This window comes from Lepidochelys olivacea (assembly GCF_965140295.1).
Source record: "Lepidochelys olivacea isolate rLepOli2 genome assembly, chromosome: 4".
NCBI lineage: Eukaryota > Metazoa > Chordata > Testudines > Cheloniidae > Lepidochelys > Lepidochelys olivacea.
The window spans coordinates 149,212,219-149,234,010 of NC_140414.1; the positions used below are offsets into that span (position 1 = coordinate 149,212,219).

Here is a 21,792-nt window from a genome sequence, read left to right on the forward strand (position 1 = left end):
GCACCCCCACACTATTCAGAGGAAACATTAAGAACAGTCCTGCTTTGTCACAGGGGGGCAGCAGCCCAGGGAGCGAGTGAATCCCCCAGCTGGGCACTGCCCTGTGTCCAGCCCCTGCCCTGCGGAGCCCACATGGGCCAGGCCAGGCACTGGCTGCTGACAGGGCAGGACCCAGCTGTTAATGTGAAGCTGGAAAGATGTTAGCTCCCAGCCGAGCAGCCCCCAGAGTCACCGGCCCGGTCCCCCGGCAGCAGTGGCTGGGCCGCAGGAACAGGTAATTAAAGCCAAGTGAGCATGGCAAATCAGCCCCCCCCCGTCCCCCCAGCTCCCTGGGACACGCTCAGCTGCGGGGTTGGGAGCAGACCCCTGGGTGCCAGCCACTGCCCCACAACTCCTGGTGCCACCTCCATCCCAGCAGCGGGCAGCCCAGCCACTGTCTGCCTGCACCCCCCCCCCCGCTGGGTCTGAGTGCCCCCCCAGGTGCCAGGGCAGCTGTCAGCCCATGACAGATGGGCCCGTGTCCAGAGATCCGCCCGGGGGGGCACTCGGAGCCTGGCACAGCAGGGACGAGCACCCAAAACCCCGGGCCAAACTTTCCCTTTCCGCGGCCCTGCCCCCAAAGGCAGGAGCCCCAGCGGGGGACAGTGCTGGGACCGGGGGGGGGGGGGGGGTCAGGCACAGCTGGCTGGAAGCATGGAGCCCCCCCCAGCCAGCCGCGCCCCCCATTCCCGGCAGCATTCCTGCCCCTCAGTCCCAGTGCAGGCAGGCCGCTCATTTACCAATGTCAGCCGCCCAGTTGGTTTGAATTAGCCTCCTTGTGCTGTCCCAGCCGGGCTGATAAGTGGGGGGCGCGGGGGGTGCGGGATGCGCCGAGGGATCAGCCAGCTCTGGCCCGGCTCCGGCTTCCTGCTCTGCTCTGTGTAACGCCGGAGCCCCCGGCCTGCGTCTGACAGGCTGGGGCTGCAGGAGCCAGAGCCCGTGGTGACAGACACAGCAAAGGGCCCCTCGCCCGGGCTCCAGGCCTGCCAGCGCCCCCCCCAGGGACTGGGCCCTGCCCTGCTGGGCCCGTCTCCCTGGCTCTGCCCGGCCGGCTGACGGGGCGAGGGGCTGTCCCGTCCCGGGGGCGTCCGAACGGCACCGACCCTCTGGGGGGAGGTGCTGCCGTGGGGGAAGCAGGCGGGGGGCTCGGAGTCTCCAGGGGCAGCAGGGCATGGAGGGCTGGGAGTCCCCGTGTTCAGGGGGGCTGTGGGGAGGCTGGGTGGGGAGGACCCATGTTCAGGGGGGCTGGGAGACCCCAGCCCCATCTCTGGGCTGGCTCCGCGCGGTCCCAGCTGGCTTTGCCCTGTGCCCTCTGCTCTGCTTTTCACCAGTTACTTGGCAGCGGGCGAGCGCTCGGCCCTAGGCTGCCCCCCCGGCCTGCCGGCCGCCTGAGGGATGGCCAACAGCTGGGCTGGGCACTGCGCAGGCCCGCGTGGGAAGGGCAGGGCCGGGGTAACCAGATCCCCCCCAGGGGCTCCCGGGCCCGGGGTCAGCCCAGCCGCGCAGAGCTCAGGGGTTAAGGATCGGCCACGGGGATGCGCTGCTAATTGCCAGGCCGTGCGGCATAAATCACAGAGCCACAGGCAGCCCCCTCCCGCTCAGCCCCTCCCCAACCCAGCCCCGGTGGGGCGATGAACGACCGGCTGCCCCCACAGCCAGACAGGGCACAGAGCCGCCCGGCCAGCAAACCGGGGGCTGCGGGTCGGGAGTGAGGGGCACCAGCAGAGCTGGGGGGCAGGGCAGGGATCGCGGGGGCCGCAGGTCAGGATTGAGGGGCGGTGGCAGAGCTGGGGGGGGCCAGGCTGGGGGAATCCCTGATTTCTCTCCCACCCCCTTATCAGATTTCCCTGACACAGCTGAGGGTCTCGTACTGCGGGGGCAGGGAAAGTTTCCACCTGTTCTCCCAGGGAAACCCTGGGACGTGGGCGCCCGACTGGTTCCTGTGTCTTGGGGGGGGGGGGGGAGTGCAGGGCCACAGCACGAAAGGGGGGTTCCTACTACTGGGTGGAGGAAGCTCCTTTAGGACAAGTCCAAGGCTGAGCGGCCGGGATCCCGTGCAGCCGTCAGGGGCCCTGGCCAGGGCCTGCTGCAGCTGTGGGCCTGCCCCACGCCCGCGGGAGGCTGGCCTGTGACTGAGCTGGGGGGGCGGGGGGGGGGGGACAGGACCCAGCGTCCTGTCTCAGTTCTGGGACCAGGTGCTGTGGGCCACGGGCCACGTGAGGGATAAACAGCCCGGGAGCCAGCCCCGCGCCAGAGGCAGGGCCCAAGACAGCCAGCCCCAAGGAGCAGTAGCCCCAGGGCAAGCCCCAGCCTGGAGGACAAGGGGGCATCGGCAGCCCCCCGAGAAGAGGCAGTGAGCGCCATGACGGAGCGCCCCTGCCATGCGGCCGCTCCAGGCGGGGAAGCTGAGGCCCCAGGACATCTCAAGAAACCTTGGGTTCCTGGGGCCTGCCCAGGAATCGCCCAGCCCAGGGCTCCGCTGCCCCGGGCAGCACCAACACGGCCGGGACGGGGCCGGGACGGGGCCGGGACAGTCACCGTCAGGGGGAGATGGGGCCATGCTCCCTGCCTGCCTGGGGCTGCGCCTCCTGCCCCCCCTCAGGGCTGCGCTCTCTGCTCAGCCCCCCACTCCTGGCCACGCTCTCTGCCAAGCCAGCTGCGTTCCCTGCCAGGTCTGCTTTTCAGGACTGGGCGGCGCGGGCTGGGCACTGGGCCAGGGCCAGGCTCAGGGGCACCTGTTGGGTCTCCAGGAATAGGAGACACCAGCTGCTTGGCTCGTGTTTGCTGCTGGCCAGCCGGTCCAGCCGCAGCTCAACAAGCCACTCGGTGCAGGGGCCGGCCCGTGACCTGCCGTGGGGAGCAGGGCCCAGCACCTCCCCCAGTGCCCCCATGGACAAGGGTGCCCCTCCGCCTTTCCCTAACCCAGCAGCCTGGGCACAGCCCATTCTCCCCTGTGCTCACTGCCAGGTCTGCCGAGGCCTCCTGGGGCCAGAGGAATTCAGGGGGCGCCCCCCTGCAGGCAGTGCCCCGACCCCCAGCAGCCCCGGACCTGCCGCGTTCTGCCCAGCTGCCTGCAGTACCGTGCCCACAAGAGTGGCGAATTGGCCGAGTGTGGTGAAGCCAGCCGGGGGAAGGCCCCCCCCAGGAATCCCAGGGCCCATGACTTTATCATGGCTCATTATCTGCACTGCAGAGGGGCAGCCCCACGGCCCCAGGCCCATTATTTCCCCATCACTCCGGGGGGCGGGGTTGGCAGGGGGACGAGACGCCCGAGGCGGCTCTGATGGTGATTAATCTATTGAGTGCAACAGAGCAACTGGCGCTGGGTAAACGTCTCCATGCGGCTCCCTCCCTCGCTACAAGGGAACGGGGGGCACCGTGGGGCCGCGGCACCCGGGGCCCCCTGCATGGCGCAGGAACGGCTGTGTGGGAAGGGGGGCCGGGGCCGGCGCGTGGGAGGGCTGGGTACTGCCGCGGGCAGGGGGGTGTGTGTTTGTTCCCTCCCATGGGCGCTGCCTGGCGCTTGCCCAGCACGGCTCCCCTGCCCCCCTCTCCCCCGGTGCCACGCGCGCCGGCCGGCCAGGGATTTTCAACTGTTTTATTCAAAAAATAGACTCGGGCTGGGGCAGGAGGGTTTAAGTTAGGGGGGGCTGCAGGGTTCGGGGGTCTCTGGGCAGGGCAGCGCCCTCGGCCCAGCCCCCTACCTCCTCTTCTCCTTCACGCTGTAATGCAGGAGCAGGGGCGCAGGCTGCAAGGCAAGAGAGTGGCCGTGAGAAGAGCAGGACGGCCAGCGGGACCACCCCTCCTGGCCCCCCCAGCGCACCCCCCTGCCACCCCCCCAGCGCAGCCAGACCCCACCAGTGCACCCCCTGCGAGCTCAAGCGAGGGAGAAGCGCCCAGCCTCCCCGGCACTCGGCAGGAGAAACAACGGGCCGGACTCTGGCGGGCAGCACCAGGCCAGGGCTGGGGCCGGCTGCGTGCCGGGGAGAGCGAGGGCCCTGCCCCCCAACGTGCCCAGTGCGGCTGCCGGGCTGCGCTCACGCGACAGGTACCCTGGCCCGACGCCCCCCGCCCAGGCCAGGGCCCGCGGCCCCGCACCCACCTTGCCGAACCAGCGGGATAGCCACAGCTGCTTCATGGTCATGTGATCCGGGAGCACCTCGCTGCCGTAAAGGATCTGCACCTGCCACGGAGACGCTGCATCACCAGGTGGATGGGCACTGCCCCCGGTGCCCGGCCTGAGACCCGCCCCCGGCCCCCCGGTGCCCGGCCTGAGACCCGCCCCCGGCCCCTCCAACCGCACCTGCAACCCCCCCGCCCCCAGCCCCCCGGCCTGAGACCCGCCCCCGGCCCCTCCAACCGCACCTGCAACCCCCCCGCCCCCAGCCCCCCGGTGCCCGGCCTGAGACCCGCCCCCGGCCCCTCCAACCGCACCTGCAACCCCCCCGCCCCCAGCCCCCCGGCCTGAGACCCGCCCCCGGCCCCTCCAACCGCACCTGCAACCCCCCCCCCCAGCCCCCGGCCTGAGACCCGGCCCCTCCAACCGCACCTGCAACCCCCCCTCCAACCCCCCCGGTGCCCGGCCTGAGACCCGCCCCCGACCCCCCGGTGCCCGGCCTGAGACCCGCCCCCGGCCCCCCGGTGCCCGGCCTGAGACCCGCCCTCGGCCCCTCCAACCGCACCTGCAACCCCCCCCCCAGCCCCCCGGTGCCCGGCCTGAGACCCGCCCCCGGCCCCCCGGTGCCCAGCCTGAGACCCGCCCCCGGCCCCTCCAACCGCACCTGCAACCCCCCCTCCCAGCCCCCCGGTGCCCGGCCTGAGACCCGCCCCCGGCCCCTCCAACCGCACCTGCAACCCCCCCCCCAGCCCCCCGGTGCCCGGCCTGAGACCCGCCCCCGGCCCCTCCAACCGCACCTGCAACCCCCCCGCCCCCAGCCCCCCGGTGCCCGGCCTGAGACCCACCCCCGGCCCCCCGCCTGAGACCCGTCCCCGTCCCCTCCAACCGCACCTGCAACTCCCCCGCCCCCGGCCCCCCGGTGCCCAGCCTGAGACCCGCCCCCAGCCCCTCCAACCGCACCTGCAACCCCCCCCACCCAGCCCCCCAGTGCCCGGCCTGAGACCCGTCCCCGGCCCCTCCAACCGCACCTGCAACTCCCCCGCCCCCGGCCCCCCGGTGCCCAGCCTGAGACCCGTCCCCAGCCCCTCCAACCGCACCTGCAACCCCCCCCCCAGCCCCCCGGTGCCCGGCCTGAGACCCGCCCCCGGCCCCTCCAACCGCACCTGCAACCCCCCCGCCCCCAGCCCCCCGGTGCCCGGCCTGAGACCCACCCCCGGCCCCCCGCCTGAGACCCGTCCCCGTCCCCTCCAACCGCACCTGCAACTCCCCCGCCCCCGGCCCCCCGGTGCCCAGCCTGAGACCCGCCCCCAGCCCCTCCAACCGCACCTGCAACCCCCCCCACCCAGCCCCCCAGTGCCCAGCCTGAGACCCGCCCCCAGCCCCTCCAACCGCACCTGCAACCCCCCCCCACCCAGCCCCCCAGTGCCCGGCCTGAGACCCGTCCCCGGCCCCTCCAACCGCACCTGCAACTCCCCCGCCCCCGGCCCCCCGGTGCCCAGCCTGAGACCCGTCCCCAGCCCCTCCAACCGCACCTGCAACCCCCCCGCCCCCAGCCCCCCGGTGCCTGGCCTGAGACCCGCCCCCAGCCCCTCCAACCGCACCTGCAACCCCCCCGCCCCCAGCCCCCCGGTGCCCGGCCTGAGACCCGCCCCCGGCCCCCCGCCTGAGACCCGTCCCCGGCCCCTCCAACCGCACCTGCAACTCCCCCGCCCCCGGCCCCCCGGTGCCCAGCCTGAGACCCGTCCCCAGCCCCTCCAACCGCACCTGCAACCCCCCCGCCCCCAGCCCCCCGGTGCCTGGCCTGAGACCCGCCCCCAGCCCCTCCAACCGCACCTGCAACCCCCCCCCACCCAGCCCCCCAGTGCCCGGCCTGAGACCCGCCCCCAGCCCCTCCAACCGCACCTGCAACCCCCACCCAGCCCCCCGGTGCCCGGCCTGAGACCCGCCCCCGGCCCCCCGGTGCCCAGCCTGAGACCCGCCCCCGGTGCCCGGCCTGCCAGCCTCCTGCGAGTGGCCCAGCCCGGGCTGGCAGCGCCGGCCCCGGCCCCCCCGGCTCACTCACGTGCTGCAGCCCCAGCCCCAGGCGGTGGCACAGGACCCTGCGCAGGTGACGCACCTGGGCCCGCACCGAGCAGCGCACGTACTTCTGCTGCAAGGGAGAGCGGGGTGAGGGCAGGGCGCCGGAGGGGCACCCCCCCCCAAGAGTGCACCTCCCCCGGCCAGCCACGGCCCCCCCCGCTCCCCCAGCACGCATCCCCCGGCCAGCCGCGGCCCCCCCCGCTCCCCCAGCACGCACCCCCTGGCCAGCCGCCCCCCCAGAGTGCACCTCCCCCGGCCAGCCCCTGCCCCCCCAGAGTGCACCTCCCCCGGCCAGCCCCTGCCCCCCCAGCACGCATCCCCCGGCCAGCCCCCCACCCCCAGAGTGCACCTCCCCTGGCCAGCCCCTGCCTCCCCAGCACGCATCCCCCGGCCAGCCCCGCACCCCAGAGTGCACCTCTCCCGGCCAGCCCCTGCCCCCCCCCCGCTCCCCCAGCACGCACCCCCTGGCCAGCCCCCCCCCCAGAGTGCACCTCCCCCGGCCAGCCCCTGCCCCCCCAGCACGCACCCCCCGGCGACTCCCAGCACGCACCCCCCGGCCACCCACGGCCCCCCCCGCTCCCCCAGGCCAGCCCCCCTGCACCTCCCCCAGCCAGCCCCTGCCCCCCCACTCCCCCAGCACGCATCCCCCGGCCAGCCCCCCCTGCACACACCCCCAGCCAGCCCCTCCATGCCCTGGCTACTCCACACAGACCCCCCAGGGCTCCCCCTGACCACCTCCCACCCCCAGCGCTGCACCTCGCTCCCCCCCAGGCCACCCCCCCCGTCCCTACCCTGGTGCAGTGTTTCCTGGGCAGGGCTCTGGGCTGGCACAGCCCCCTTTGGGCCAGGGGCAGGGGGCATCCCTGGCATGGACCCAGCAGGAATTGGGACACGCCGATGCCCAGCCCAGGGGTGTGGGTCCGATGGGGGACACAGGAAGCATCAGTGGAAGGAGCCACCCAGGCTGCCCTCCCCCCACCCCTGGCAAGGGGCCTGGCCACTGCCTCCAGCCCCCCGAGATAGCAAGACAGGATCCCGGGGCTGTGGGGGCCTCGCACAGCGCTGGCAGGTCAAGCTCCCAGCCCAACCCCCGCAAGGGAGCCGGACAGCTGGGGGGGAGAGCCAGGCCCTGGCCAGCTGGGGGACGAGGACCTGGCTGAGAGGAGCCAGTGTCCTCACCGGCCTGCTCCCAGACGGCTGAGAGAAGGCAGGAAACACTGGCCCCCGGCCCCCAGCGTGCTGGCCCCAGCGCCCCCGTGGGAGCCAGGCAGGCTCGTGGTGCCCCCGGCTGCCAGCAGACGGCACCATGTCTGCGCACGCGGGGAGCCACCCCCTGCCTGGCCTTACCTGCAGACCAGTCTTGTTCTTCTCTTTGCTGGAGCTGGGGAGAGACCAGAGGGGACGGCCCATGAGAGCTGGGAGTGCTGGCCTGGCCAGGGGCAAACCCTGCCAGGGGCAAACACCTAGTGCCCACAGGGCGGGTGCAACATGGGCACTGCCTGGCCCTCTTCACAGCACCTCCCCCTGGGAGCTCCTAAACCCAGCCTCATCGCTTCCACCCCACACCCCAGAGCCCCTAGCCGCAGACACCCCCCGGCCAGATGGGACCCTGCGCTCCCCTCGTCGGCCCCGGGGAACACAGGCCAGACCACCCTGCACTGCTCCTGCTCGAACAGGAGCCGCATCTTAGAGACACACCAGCCCTGACCCTCCCTGCGGAAACGGCTCGTGGGTCACTCCCCTCCCGGCCACCATGTGGGCTTCACGTCCCGTCTGAACGTGGCTAGCCTCAGCTTCCAGCCCCCAGCATGTGTTAGCCTGTCCTCTGCCAGGCCGAAGGGCCCTGGACCGCCACATTTCTGCTCCACGCGTAGGTGCCGACAGACGGGGACCCAGCCACCCTGACCCTTCTCTTTAACTCGACCAGGCTCCCTGCGTCTCTCACTCCAGGGCAGGTTTCTAACCCTTCCATCGCTCCCACGGCTCTTCTCCACCCCCTCCAAGTTCTCAACGTCCCTCTTGACCTGTGGGCACCAGAGCCAGACACAGGATCCCAGCAGCAGCCACCCCAGAAAATCACCCCTCGGCTCCTGCTCGACATCCCCCGTTTACACAGCTCAGGACGGCATTCGCCTTCTGGCCACAGCGTGGCAGTCAGCCACCCACCCACCACGAGCCCCGCCGGTACGGACGGCCTGCGGCCTTTGTCCCTTTCACCCTGGTGCTTGTGCCCAGCCTGCCACGCGACCAGCTTGCTCTGTGACAGACCTGCCCTCACCGCTCCCCCCTGCCCCGACCTTAGGGCCACCTGCCAACTTCACCAGGGAGGGGTCCATGGGCCGGGCAGACCAGAGCTGCCTTTGCAGCCAGGCCCGAGGCTGGGTCTTTGGGATGGACAGAGCTCATACCCAGCAGGGGGCGCTCTCCCCTCTCCCCCACTGCGTGCTATGGGGTGCTGGACTGCTGGCCGTTCCGCCTCCCGAACCCCACGTAAACCCGGAGCCCGACCCCAGGCCCAGTACCTCCGTCCTCCGGCCCCTCCCCAGAGAGGTCGCATTAACCCTGGCGCTCTGGGCAAAGTCTCACTCCGGAATCCCCCTCGGTCTCCCTAAGGCCCCAGCACAGCCTCCATGGAGCCAGGACTCCCGCGGGCAGCTGGGGGCTATTAAACAGGCGAGTCCCACCCCAGCGCTGGCTGCATGGCTGTGGTGTGCGTGGGTTTCAGAGCAGGCACGGAGGGATCCGGGCAGAGCTGGGGGCACTGGGAGGGAAGCCCAGGGCTGGAGAGCAGGGAACTGTGGATCAGCATCGAGAGGCACGTCGTCACCCCCAGTCCTGGGCAGGGTTCAGTGACCCCATCTGCTGAGCCCCTGCCACGGGCACCGCCCCACTGACCTCTGCCGCTCCAGGCACAGGGAGACGTGCTCGTCGAAGCGGTAGTAGTGAGCACGGGAGTGGTCGAAGCTGCTGTAGGGCAAACCCATCGTGTCGACCACGGGATCTGGGGGGGACGCACGGCAGTGAGACGGGGACAGCGATGGGCCCAGCCCCCCGCAGCCAGCGAACGGGGCCCACAGGGCACGAGAGCAGCCCAGCAGACAGCAGTGAGTGGGGCAGGATGGATGCCCCAGGGAGAGGCAGCTACAGCCTGCCCCCACTGCCCCAGCCCCAGAGCCCCCTCCCCCTGCCGCCCCATCCCACCCCCCCAGCTCCGTAGAGACCCTTCCTCCACATCCCCCTGTGCTCCCCGAGCTCTGCGGAGCCCCCTCCCCCTGCTACCCCATCCCTCCGTCCTGCCCCCCCCAGCTCCACAGAGCCCCCTCCCCTGCCACCCCGTCCCACCCCCCGCAGCTCCTCCCTCCCTCCCCATCGCCCTGTTCTCCCCCAGCTCCATGAAGCCCTCCTCCCCCTGCCACCCCACTGTCCCCCCACCCCCAGCACGGGGCTCAGAGCCCCCCCAGGCTAGGCACAGCGCACTGTGAGTATCGCACCCTCGCTGCTGGGCTGGGTCACTCGGTCGAGGCCGCGCGACTGGTAGAATTCCCGGATCCGCTTCTCCTCGCCTGCAGTGAGAGGGGGCAGCGCTCGGCCAGCTTCCCGCACTAGGGAGGGCCCCCGGCCTCCCCCACCCCGCCCCACCCCACACACACAGGGCCCCTGGCCTCCCCCGAGTAGGGCCTGGCCCAGGCTGTGTGCTCTGGGGTGAAGGCAGCCTTGCCCTGCCCAAGTAGCCCTGGCCGGGCAGGGGACTGAGAAGCACCAGGGCTGTGGTGTGGAGCCATCGACTGGGCATCTGCCAGCGGCAGGCCCGGCCCTTTGTGCTGATGGCTCCCTACACAGGGGCTGCAGGTGGGGCACGGACAGCAGAGCCCCCCCACCCCAGCCCCTGGGGCTCACAGCCCCCCCATCACAGCAGAGCCCCCCGGCCTCATCCCTGCCCCCCACAGCAGAGCCCCCCCCCACAGTCACCCCCCACTCACTTTCCTGCAGGCCGGGCACCAGTTTGTAGAGCACGTCCTGCATGACGCGGTCCAGCTTGAGGTTGAGCAGCGGCTGGGTCTCGTGGATCTTGGTGTTGCACATGGGGCAGTACTTGCTGGTCTGCAGGTACTTGACGATGCAGCTCTTGCAGACTGCGGCGAGGGCCGGGCGTCAGGGCCGGGGACCCAGCCTGGCACAGCCCGGGACGCCGTGGGCAGCAGCCCCTGCCCCTGCCCGGCTCCCCACCCCGGGCCCATCTAGCCCCGCAGCCGGCTTCAGCCAGCATCCCCTGCCCCTGCCCCGGCTGGGGCCCGTGTGGTGCGGGCTGACCCTCCTGCAGGCCCTGGGCGCTGGGCACCCAGCTGATCCCCCTCCCCCAGGGGCATCTCCAGCCCACCCAGGGCGGTGCGATGCTGCCACCTGCTGGCCAGGCTCGCTGGAGCCGGCAACCCCTGAAAGCGCAGGGGTGGGGGAGAGGTGGAGGCTGGCTCTGGCCACCCCACCCCGTACCCCCAACCCACTCCCCCCACACAGCACCCCTCAGCCAGCTCCCGCTGCCCCGCCCCCCACCCCTGGCCCGGCCGGCTCCTTCACATACAGAGGGGGCTCCTAACTCTCCGGGAGAGACGCCGGCCCAGCAGAGGGAGCAGCCCGGCCCCTCTTGCCCAGGTCTGCGGCAGACTCGGGGCCAGAGGGCTCCAGAATGCAGCCCCTGGGCCAGCGACGGCAGGGCCAGGCCGGGCCAGATCCAGCAGCGCGGCCACTGGGAGCCCTGCCCCACAGACGGGTGCCGTGAACCAGCCCGGGGGGAGGGGCTGTCCCCTGGTGCCCCCAGCCAGCCTGGCCCCTGCACTCACACGTGTGCAGACACTCGGTGATGGTGGTGGCGTCGATGAAGTACCCAGCGCAGAGGCAGCAAACGATGTGCTCGTTCAGCTCCTTCATCTTCACCTTCACCTCCTCCTGCCAGACGGGGCACATGTCACCAGGGTCCCTCACTCCCAGCCCTGGGCTCCCCCCCAGCCCTGCCGGTGCCCCTCGCTCCCAACCCGCAGCCCCCGCTAGCCCAGCCCTGGGCTCCCCCCACAGCCCTGCCGGTGCCCCTTGCTCCCGACCCGCAGCCCCCGCTAGCCCAGCCCTGCCGGTGCCCCTCGCTCCCAACCCGCAGCCCCCGCTAGCCCAGCCCTGGGCTCCCCCCCAGCCCTGCCGGTGCCCCTCACTCCCGACCCGCAGCCCCCGCTAGCCCGGCCCTGGGCTCCCCCCCCAGCCCTGCCAGTGCCCCTCGCTCCCGACCCGCAGCCCCCGCTAGCCCGGCCCTGGGCTCCCCCCAGTCCTGCCGGTGCCCCTCGCTCCCGACCCGCAGCCCCTGCTAGCCCAGCCCTGGGCTCCCCCCCAGCCCTGCCGGTGCCCCTCACTCCCGACCCGCAGCCCTCTGCTAGCCCGGCCCTGGGCTCCCCCCCAGCCCTGCAGGTGCCCCTCGCTCCCGACCCGCAGCCCCTGCTAGCCCAGCCCTGGGCTCCCCCCCAGCCCTGCCGGTGCCCCTCACTCCCGACCCGCAGCCCTCTGCTAGCCCGGCCCTGGGCTCCCCCCACAGCCCTGCCGGTGCCCCTCGCTCCCGACCCGCAGCCCCCGCTAGCCCGGCCCTGGGCTCCCCCCCCAGCCCTGCCGGTGCCCCTCGCTCCCGACCCGCAGCCCCCGCTAGCCCAGCCCTGCCGATGCCCCTCGCTCCCGACCCGCAGCCCCCGCTAGCCCGGCCCTGGGCTCCCCCCACAGCCCTGCCGGTGCCCCTCACTCCCGACCCGCAACCCCCGCTAGCCCAGCCCTGGGCTCCCCCCCAGCCCTGCCGGTGCCCCTCACTCCCGACCCGCAGCCCCCGCTAGCCCGGCCCTGGGCTCCCCCCCAGCCCTGCCGGTGCCCCTCGCTCCCGACCCGCAGCCCCCGCTAGCCCGGCCCTGCCGGTGCCCCTCGCTCCCGACCCGCAGCCCCCGCTAGCCCGGCCCTGGGCTCCCCCCACAGCCCTGCCGGTGCCCCTCACTCCCGACCCGCAGCCCCCGCTAGCCCGGCCCTGGGCTCCCCCCCAGCCCTGCCGGTGCCCCTCGCTCCCGACCCGCAGCCCCCGCTAGCCCGGCCCTGGGCTCCCCCCAGTCCTGCCGGTGCCCCTCACTCCCGACCCGCAGCCCCTGCTAGCCCGGCCCTGGGCTCCCCCCAGCCCTGCCGGTGCCCCTCACTCCCGACCCACAGCCCCCGCTAGCCCGGCCCTGGGCTCCCCCCCAGCCCTGCCGGTGCCCCTCACTCCCGACCCGCAGCCCCCGCTAGCCCGGCCCTGGGCTCCCCCCCAGCCCTGCCGGTGCCCCTCGCTCCCGACCCGCAGCCCCCGCTAGCCCGGCCCTGGAGTCCCCTCCCCCCACATCTCTGCTTGTGCGGCCACCGTCTTGGGGGGCCAATCCAGCGGCCCTTGAATCTCCACTTCTGGGGCTGAGAGAGGGACAAGCGAGGCCTACCCCCACCCCCAGATCAGCAGCGCAGCTCTGGACCCCTGGCTCCTCCTGACCCACGTGCTGGGGTGGTGCCCGGGAGCCCGTTAGGCACAAAGCCCCGGGGGACCCTGCGCAGGGCACCCACCAGGCTGCCCCAGCAATACGTGGGTGCCCCAGCCGGGCAGGAGGGGGCCCCTGTGGACTGTGGGGGGCAGGGACTGGAGAAGGTTCCATGACTGGGCTACTCCCCGCCCCTACACTCGCCTGTGCCTCCCCCAGGCGACATCACCTTAACTCTGCCCCAGCCCGGCTGCGGGCGGGGCCTGGCCCCTAGGCCCCGCCCCCTGGAGCGGACTCCGTCCCCATGGCGTGGACACGCCGGCTCACGGCTGCGCATGCGCACGGGCAGCCCTCGCCCCGCCAGACACCGCCTTCAGGGCACGTGCGCACCGTCACTGGTGCGCATGCGCGGCCCTGTCCGTCGCCCACTCAGGCGCGGGAGCCCCTCTTCCGCCCGCGCATGCGCCTTGCTCTGTCCGCCCCGAGGCGCGGCCGCTGCTGGGGGAGCCGCGGCGCCTCACCTCGTTGCGGAGCGGGTCCATCTTGTAGACGGCCTGGAGCTGGTTCCGCAGCCGCATGGCGATCGCCATCGGGCCCCCCTGAGGAGGAGACGCCATCTTAGAACCGCCTCCCACCCACTTCCGGGTTGGGGCGGGGCCTGTCCCCACGGCAACGGCGAGAACTACAGCTCCCGCCGTGCCCTGCGCGGCCAGGCCGCCCGCGAGCCGGGGGCGGGGCACGGAGCGGCTGGCGCGGTGCAGGCCGGGAGCTGTAGTCCCCGCTCTCCGCCCGCGGCAGGCCGGGCGCCCCCTGGCGGGCCGGGGGGGTAACAGCGCGGGGGCCGTGGGACCCTCCCCTGCCGCGCGCCCCGCCCCCCGGCCGGGTGCCTGCGAAGGCGCCCCCAGCCCCCCCCAGCCCCCTCCATCGCCCCCCGCCCCAGCCCCCCCCAGCGCCCGGGGGGGAACCCGGCGCCCCCCGCCCCCTCCATCGCCCCCCGCCCCAGCCCCCCCCAGCGCCCGGGGGGGAACCCGGCGCTCCTGCCCCAGCGTCCGGGGGCGGACCTGGCGCCACCCCATCCCCCCCACCAGCGCCCCCCATCCCAGGCCCGCACGGCCCCTCCGCTGCCCCCCACCACAAGATAAATAAGCCACAAGGGACAGGAGAACTGGCTAGTAAAGGACAGTTTGGGGAGCAGCTGCATCCCCCCCATCCTGCCTCACAGCCCCCTGCCCCCCCCAGCCCTGCCGGTGCCCCTCACTCCCGACCCGCAGCCCCTGCTAGCCCGGCCCTGGGCTCCCCCCAGCCCTGCCGGTGCCCCTCACTCCCGACCCGCAGCCCTCTGCTAGCCCAGCCCTGGGCCCCCCCAGCTCTGCCGGTGCCCCTCACTCCCGACCCGCAGCCCCTGCTAGCCCGGCCCTGGGCTCCCCCCCAGCCCTGCCGGTGCCCCTCACTCCCGACCCGCAGCCCCCGCTAGCCCAGCCCTGGGCCCCCCCAGCTCTGCCGGTGCCCCTCACTCCCGACCCGCAGCCCCTGCTAGCCCAGCCCAGGGCTCCCCCCCAGCCCTGCCGGTGCCCCTCACTCCCGACCCGCAGCCCCCGCTAGCCCAGCCCAAGGCTCCCCCCAAGCACTGCCGGTGCCCCTCACTCCCGACCCGCAGCCCCTGCTAGCCCGGGGCTTCCCCCCAGCTCTGCCGGGTGCCCCTCACTCCTGACCCGCAGCCCCTGCTAGCCTGGCCCAGGGCCCCCCCCAGCTCTGCCGGTGCCCCTCACTCCCGACCCGCAGCCCCCGCTAGCCCAGCCCTGGGCCCCCCCAGCCCTGCCGGTGCCCCTCACTCCCGACCCGCAGCCCCTGCTAGCCCGGCCCTGGGCTCCCCCCAGCCCTGCCGGTGCCCCTCACTCCCGACCCGCAGCCCTCTGCTAGCCCAGCCCTGGGCCCCCCCAGCTCTGCCGGTGCCCCTCACTCCCGACCCGCAGCCCCTGCTAGCCCGGCCCTGGGCTCCCCCCCAGCCCTGCCGGTGCCCCTCACTCCCGACCCGCAGCCCCCGCTAGCCCAGCCCTGGGCCCCCCCAGCTCTGCCGGTGCCCCTCACTCCCGACCCGCAGCCCCTGCTAGCCCAGCCCTGGGCCCCCCCAGCTCTGCTGGGTGCCCCTCACTCCCGACCCGCAGCCCCTGCTAGCCCAGCCCTGGGCCCCCCCAGCTCTGCTGGGTGCCCCTCACTCCCGACCCGCAGCCCCTGCTAGCCCAGCCCAGGGCTCCCCCCAAGCACTGCCGGTGCCCCTCACTCCCGACCCGCAGCCCTCTGCTAGCCCGGCCCTGGGCTCCCCCCCAGCCCTGCCGGTGCCCCTCACTCCCGACCCGCAGCCCTCTGCTAGCCCAGCCCAGGGCTCCCCCCCAGCCCTGCCGGTGCCCCTCACTCCCGACCCGCAGCCCCCGCTAGCCGAGCCCGGGGCTTCCCCCCAGCTCTGCCGGGTGCCCCTCACTCCCGACCCGCAGCCCCTGCTAGCCCGGCCCAGGGCCCCCCCCAGCTCTGCCGGTGCCCCTCACTCCCGACCCGCAGCCCCTGCTAGCCCGGCCCTGGGCTCCCCCCAGCCCTGCCGGTGCCCCTCACTCCCGACCCGCAGCCCTCTGCTAGCCCAGCCCTGGGCCCCCCCAGCTCTGCCGGTGCCCCTCACTCCCGACCCGCAGCCCCTGCTAGCCCGGCCCTGGGCTCCCCCCCAGCCCTGCCGGTGCCCCTCACTCCCGACCCGCAGCCCCCGCTAGCCCAGCCCTGGGCCCCCCCAGCTCTGCCGGTGCCCCTCACTCCCGACCCGCAGCCCCTGCTAGCCCAGCCCTGGGCCCCCCCAGCTCTGCTGGGTGCCCCTCACTCCCGACCCGCAGCCCCTGCTAGCCCAGCCCAGGGCTCCCCCCCAGCCCTGCCGGTGCCCCTCACTCCCGACCCGCAGCCCCTGCTAGCCCGGGGCTTCCCCCCAGCTCTGCCGGGTGCCCCTCACTCCCGACCCGCAGCCCCTGCTAGCCTGGCCCAGGGCCCCCCCCAGCTCTGCCGGTGCCCCTCGCTCCCGACCCGCAGCCCTCTGCTAGCCCAGCCCTGGGCTCCCCCCAGCTCTGCCGGTGCCCCTCCATGGGGGGTGACCCGTGCATGGACTCCTGTATCAAGCTGGCCCTGGTTTGGTCCTGAGGACGCAGGGTGGGGGTGTTGGTCTCACTGTCTGGGGGTGTCAGTTGTGGGGGGGTTGAGCTGCCCTGCCTAGTCTGGCAGGTGTGGGGGAGGGAGCTCTTCTTTGGGGGCCGTGGAGGCCAGGCTGGTAGCAGGGCCTTGCCGTGGCACTGGTGTGGAGCCCTGGCGGAGGGGGAGGGGGTGGGGGTGGAGGGGGGAAGGGCCTCTCCCCGCGCTGGGGCCCCCGCACACTCTGGAGCATCTGACCAGCCATGCGGGGAGGGGAGGTCACATCTGCTGGGCACGTTCCAGCCCACGGCCCACCACCAGCCAAACCCGAAGGCCGAGCCCAATGTCCCCCCTTCCAGGGCACCTGGCGTCACAGCTGGAAGCCAGGGTGCCTCCCCCTAAGTGGGGGGAGGGGCAGTGAGGACACGTCTGGGTCTGTGCCCCCCCCAGCTAGATGACACCTCTTGGCCCATCTGGCGCGGCAGTGGGGGAGGGAACATGGGGGGACCTGGGAGAGACTGAAACAGCGATTGTGTGTGAGATACAATCTGTGCCAGTCAGAGAGTGGCTCCAATGGTCAGAGCCGGGGTGGGGAGCTGGGAGCCAGGGCTCCTAGGTTCTTCCCAGCTCAGGGGTGGGAGGGATCCAGTGGGTTAGACTGGAGGTGGGGCTGGGAGCTAGGCCTCTGGCCCTGACTGTGACCTTGGGCAAGTCCCTTGCTCACTTGGTGCCTCAGTTTCCCCAGTTGTATAATGGGCAGAGTGGCACTCAGGGGAGCTGGGAGAGGGAAAGGTGCTGGGCTTGCTGTCTCTCCTTCACCCCTGTGGGTGGCAGACCCCTGGCCCGGCGCGCCACACACGGGCCAGCGGGGGGCAGGCTATGTCTGGGCAGGGCTGGGGGAGCTGGGGCTGCCCCGCCGTCGATCGGGGGTGCAGGCGGCCCCCCACACACAAGGGCGGCTTGTCCGTGCTCAGGGCTGTCACGTCGCGGCTCGGGCGCCGAGCAGAGCCCCAGGCTGCTGCCCTCATCGGGGTTACCCAAGGAGCTCGCCCCAGTGAATGGCTCATTGTCCTGCCCGCTGCCAGCTCCTTCCGCCTCACTGGGAGCGGCCCCGGCTGCCCGGCCTTGGCTGTAGGGCCGTGACATGGGGCTGGGCGGGGGCAGCGCTCCCACTGCCCCATGCCAGCTGGCAGAGCCATGCACCGGGCCGGGCAGCAGCCACAGCCCCATGGGTCCTGGGGCTCTCACAGGCCTGCAGGTGCCTGGCACCAACTCCTGCCTTCATAATGCTTTGTGCAGGGACAGATTTCCCCCCCCCCCGACGCTCATCCTGCCCCCCACAGCTGATGAGCAAGCCCCTGACATGCGGGTACCTGGGGGGAGAGTGCTGGGACCCCCCCAGGCACCCCCATAAATTCTGCTGCTGCCTGCAGGGGCCTTGGGGGCTGGGCTGGGGGAGGGGCAGGGCAGCACCATGGCACTGTTCCCCCTGTGCAGGGGCGTCTCACCAGGGAAGGGTCCAGCACCCCCACCCCCGATCTCAATGCCCCAGATGATCTGCCTCACTTGGGGTCACTACAAGCGCCATGGCCTGGGCGGGGGCTCAGGAGTGGGGGGCTCACCAGCGCCCCAGGAGGACAGGGCCAGGCCAGGCTGCGGGGCCAGGCTGTGACCCTGTCCCAGGGCCAAGGGGAGCAGTGGGCAGAGCCATGTGGGAACAGGGCCTATGAGGGCTCTGGCCTGGCAACATCAGGGCCCCAGGGAGCAGGGGAGATGGGGAAGCAATGGGATGCTAGCCCCACCCCCGTTCCCCGAGGGCCCCCCATCTCCCCCAGGCTCCACTTTGCTTATCTTGGCTCCACTGACGGCTGCCAGCGCCGCGCCCCGGTGACCAGCAAACCGCTGTGCGGAGAACGCGACCGGGGCCTCTGCCAGCCCCGGCTGGGCCCCCGCAGGCCTGGCTCCGCGGGACTCACCGGGCAGAGCACGGGTGACCCAGGAGGCTGGAGATGGAGACTCAGTCTCGGAGGCGGGGACTGGAGGCTGCAGGGCCGGCCCCAGAGGGAGGGTGGGGCCCTCGGGAGCTGCCCCACTGAAGGGCCCCCCAAAGGGCTGTTTAGAAGCTGGCAGTGGCACCGATCCTGTGGCTCAGTGACACACATCACGGGCCCAAGACGCGCACGCAGGCCCTATGCCTGGACTGAGCCCCCCAAACCAGGGCCAGGATTTTCCCATTCCTTTTACAGACCACCACAGAGGGTGAGGCAGATGGGCTGCAGGATTCTGTAATGCCATTTCCTGCTGTCAGCTCCTGAAGATGGTGTTGCACATCTTCCATCTCTCGGGAGAGTGCAATCTTCCTAGATCTCTCCATGACAGGTTCTCCCTTCGGGGTGCTGCCTGGAACTGGGGTACCACTGAGCCCACCTGATCCACCAGCCTGGGCTCCCTCTCACGCTGTGCTGCTGTGACAAGCTGCCAAGCTCTCCAAGCTGGCACTTCCACCAGCATTTGCACCGGTAGAGACACACCAAGCTGCAGCTTCACACAGATGCTGAGATCAGCTCTGCTTGGCAAGGCTCAGGTAAGGAACTGCCCAGTTACTCAAGTGCACAACAGCCCCCTTTGAAGGGTAAATCCAGAATTATATCATCTTGCTTTGTACAGAGACCTGTACAGCACAAGCTCATGAAACTCGCCCCCTCCCCCAGTGTGGAGAGAGATATGCAACAGCTTTCTGCCCCAAGTATGATTTCCACACACTGGTTTTAGACAAAACAAAAACAAGTTTATTAACTACGAAAGATAGATTTTAAGTGATTAGAAGTGATAGCAAACAAAGCAGATTAGTAAATAAACAAAACCGCAAACTGAGTTTAACACACTGGAAAGCTGGGCTATGAATTAGCAAATTCTCACCCTGAGTGATAGGCTGGCAGAGTCTTAAGGCACAACCTGCCTTGGCTTTCGAAGGTTTTCATACACAGGCTAGCAATCTTTTTGCCTGGGACCATCACTTCCCCCACTTCAGTCGGTGAGGCTGCAGCTTACAGTGGAAACTGAGGCACACACAGGCATCATAAAAACAGCACACACAATTCCCACACTATGGCTGCCCCGCTCCCTCCCCATGCGCTTGGCCAGCAGTGGAAGTTACCACTGGTGACGTGGGGTTCATGGCTGGGCAGCTCCCCGAGCCCGGGCTGCAATGCAGACCAAGGCAGAGCCCTGCACAGGTTACAAAGGTGTGACAAAGTGGGACTGTTTTTAATGTTTCCTCTGAATACTGTAGGGGTGCCTCAGTTTCCCCTATGCATTTCTTAAGTCTCTAGGTGGTGCGATAGGGGTGTGTGATTGTTGCAGAGCAAAGGGCCAGTGTACATAAATGGTCGACAGTCTGTCTCCTGGCAACTGATGGCCTGGGCCCTTCCCCGCAGCAAGGTGAGAGCTAAAGGGTTGGAGAACAAAGGAATCAGGTGCCCTCCTGGCCCGGGAAAGGGACAAAGCCCAGAGGAGGAGGGGCTGGAGAGAGTTTCAGTTTGGGGCTGGCTGGGACATGGAGTGAAGGGCAGACGTGGTTGTCTGGCTCACTGCCCCCCAAAATGGACCCAGCTGAGGGGTCCTGTTCTCTGTACAGACAAGCTCTGGGTTAGACCATGTTCCTGTCGCCTAATAAACCTCTGTTTTACTGGCCGGCTGAGAGTCATGGTGAATCCCAGGAAGAAGGATGCAGGGCCCAGACTCCCCACGCTCCGTGACAACTGGTGGCAGAGGTGGGATGTACTGCACCCATGGATGGCACTTTTTGCAGTAGGTGACTGGGGAGCAGTAAAACAAAGGGGGGTTGACGGGAACCAGGCGTGCTGAAGGCTCAGAGAGGAGCGGTTTCGGGGGGTGGAGGAGCTACGCTTAACCCCTGGGAGTGTGTGTCACGAAGCGGGACTGTTCTTAATGTTTCCTCTGAATATTCTGGGGGTGCCTCAGTTTCCCCCATGCAGTTCTTAAGTATCTAGATGGTGGGATAAGGGTGTAGATCCCTATGCCTCTCCGCTCACCCATCGCCAGTTCATGCTGCTGCTGCTTCTGCAGCTCTTTCTCAGACTCTCGCTGTCTCTCACAGTCCTCTTGCTCTCTCGGACTCAGCTCCAATCCCGTCTGTCTCCGATCCCCCGATGGGGAACCTGATCGTGAAGACCCTCGTCTGGTCGGGGACAGGAGTCTTGGGGATGCCTGGCTACTGCTCCAGCTGCTCCCAGATCCTGCTATCGCCCCATTTGGGGTCAGGAATCTGTTCCTTAGAGCGGTCATCCTCCTCCAGCTGCACGATGAACTGTGCTTTGGTGAACTTTCCAATGCTCAAAAAGAACAGGAGGACTTGTGGCACCTTAGAGACTAACCAATTTATTTGAGCATGAGCTTTCGTGAGCTACAGCTCACTGCATCGGATGCATAAAGCTCACGAAAGCTCATGCTCAAATAAATTGGTTAGTCTCTAAGGTGCCACAAGTCCTCCTTTTCTTTTTGCGAAATTCTGCTGTTACCCTCTTCTCCTAGGGCGTGCTCTAGAGGAACACTTTCCTGAGCAACAACAGACTCTTTCTGGGTCTCCCTTACATCCAGAATTACCTCTGGCCCATCCGGCGGATTCCTACACAATCCCCTTTCAGGCAAACTCACAGACTTCCTAGATAAAAGGTCAGAAGCAGTCTCCTTCCCTTTGCCACACACAAGTTCAGGAATCTTTTCCTTCTTGCGACAGGTTTCCACACCCTCAGTAGGTAACATAATCAAATCACCTTCATGCTCTCCTTGTGCCCTGGCTAGGATCTCACCCTGATCAGACAGAGTTGCTACACCCTTTCCAACAACACACTAGCAACAGGCAAAATACAAGCACCAGAATTGTCTGGTCTCTGGGATTTTACATAGACCCTAACTGGATGCGACCTAGTTTCAGTGCCATTCTCCCGAGCAGACACAAACTTAGGACCCTTCCCTTCCTGGGCTTTAGCTGAATCCAGAACCAACTCTGAGACAACTGCACGACCCTCAACCATCACAGGCTGAAAGGCCCCTTCTGTCTGCTCCACAGACAAAGAAGAGACAGAGACACTTTCTCCTTTCCCAGACACACAGGTTGGGATCTCATTCCCCTGGTCCCAGCACACAAGGCTGGTCACAGACAAATGCTTGGAGATCAGGGTAGCTCCCTCCACAGGCAAGTCAATACCCCTGACAGACACAGACACATTTCCTTCCCTGTCACACTTCTCCACCCAGCTAACAGGTAAGGTCCAGGGACTCTCAGCTTCCACTCTCCTCGCCTTCCCACCCTGCTGACTAGACACAGCCATCAGCTCACAAGGCTGCCTAGGCTCATCCAGACTTTCCTTACCCAGCACCTTGCCACTCCCCACAGATCCCCTGCCCTGCCTGTGTCTCCCCCCACTCAGCTGGGGTCTCAGCTCCCACTGTGCTCAGCGCTGCCCTTGCTGTCCCAGTGGGGTAGGCAGCGAGCTCCCTGTTTTCCTCACTGCATCAGAGCCAGCCTGAGCCCCCGCTCCGGTGTGCAAGGGCGACGGGGAGCCCCAGGGGTCTGGTTACAGGCAGGCAGGTAGCCTGAGCCTAGCAGCTCATCCCCCCTGCCAGCCAGGTCATCTGCATTTTGACTATTTCCCTCTTCTTCGATTGGTCCCCTGGATTCAAATTCAAACCCTTGGATGTTACAGGAGGAGGGTCTGGATCCTATCGCAAAGAGACACGGTCACCCCACAACAGGGTCTCCCAGCCGGTATCCTGGAGAACACTGTGACGAAGTGGGACTGTTCTTAATGTTTCCTCTGAACAGTGTGGGGGTGCCTCAGTTTCCCCTAGGCA

The 21,792-nt window shown here is 69.8% G+C and overlaps 1 protein-coding gene across 3 annotated transcripts; it reads right to left on the reverse strand.

Moving 5' to 3' along the window:
* Window positions 1–3,623: 3,623 nt before the first annotated feature.
* PCGF1 (polycomb group ring finger 1) lies at window positions 3,624–13,423 on the reverse strand. 3 transcript variants are annotated; one of them, XM_084626888.1, is made up of 9 exons: window positions 13,275–13,423; window positions 11,074–11,179; window positions 10,216–10,368; window positions 9,727–9,798; window positions 9,131–9,236; window positions 7,583–7,616; window positions 6,219–6,305; window positions 4,142–4,216; window positions 3,624–3,787 (listed from the first exon to the last, which is right to left on the reverse strand). In XM_084626888.1, exons 1-9 carry the CDS (start codon window positions 13,368–13,370, stop codon window positions 3,740–3,742), a joined length of 777 nt encoding a protein of 258 aa, XP_084483014.1. In that variant the 5' UTR covers window positions 13,371–13,423; the 3' UTR covers window positions 3,624–3,739. The 3 variants fall into 3 exon arrangements, with proteins under 3 accessions (XP_084483014.1, XP_084483012.1, XP_084483013.1); XM_084626886.1 differs by having other exon boundaries at window positions 4,142–4,222; XM_084626887.1 differs by having other exon boundaries at window positions 4,142–4,222; window positions 11,074–11,176; window positions 13,275–13,404.
* Between the last annotated feature and the right edge of the window lie 8,369 nt (window positions 13,424–21,792).

What these genes read in the sequence shown, in the direction of transcription:
- PCGF1 (XM_084626886.1), bottom strand. Translation starts at nt 13,370, where the DNA reads ATGGCGTCTCCTCCTCAGGGGGGCCCGATGGCGATCGCCATGCGGCTG. An exon ending in TGGACCCGCTCCGCAACGAG is followed by an intron (nt 11,180 to 13,274) that starts GTGAGGCGCCGC and finishes CCCGTCTGGCAG; the next exon opens with GAGGAGGTGAAGGTGAAGAT. An exon ending in AGAACAAGACTGGTCTGCAG is followed by an intron (nt 6,306 to 7,582) that starts GTAAGGCCAGGC and finishes TCTCCCTTGCAG; the next exon opens with CAGAAGTACGTGCGCTGCTC.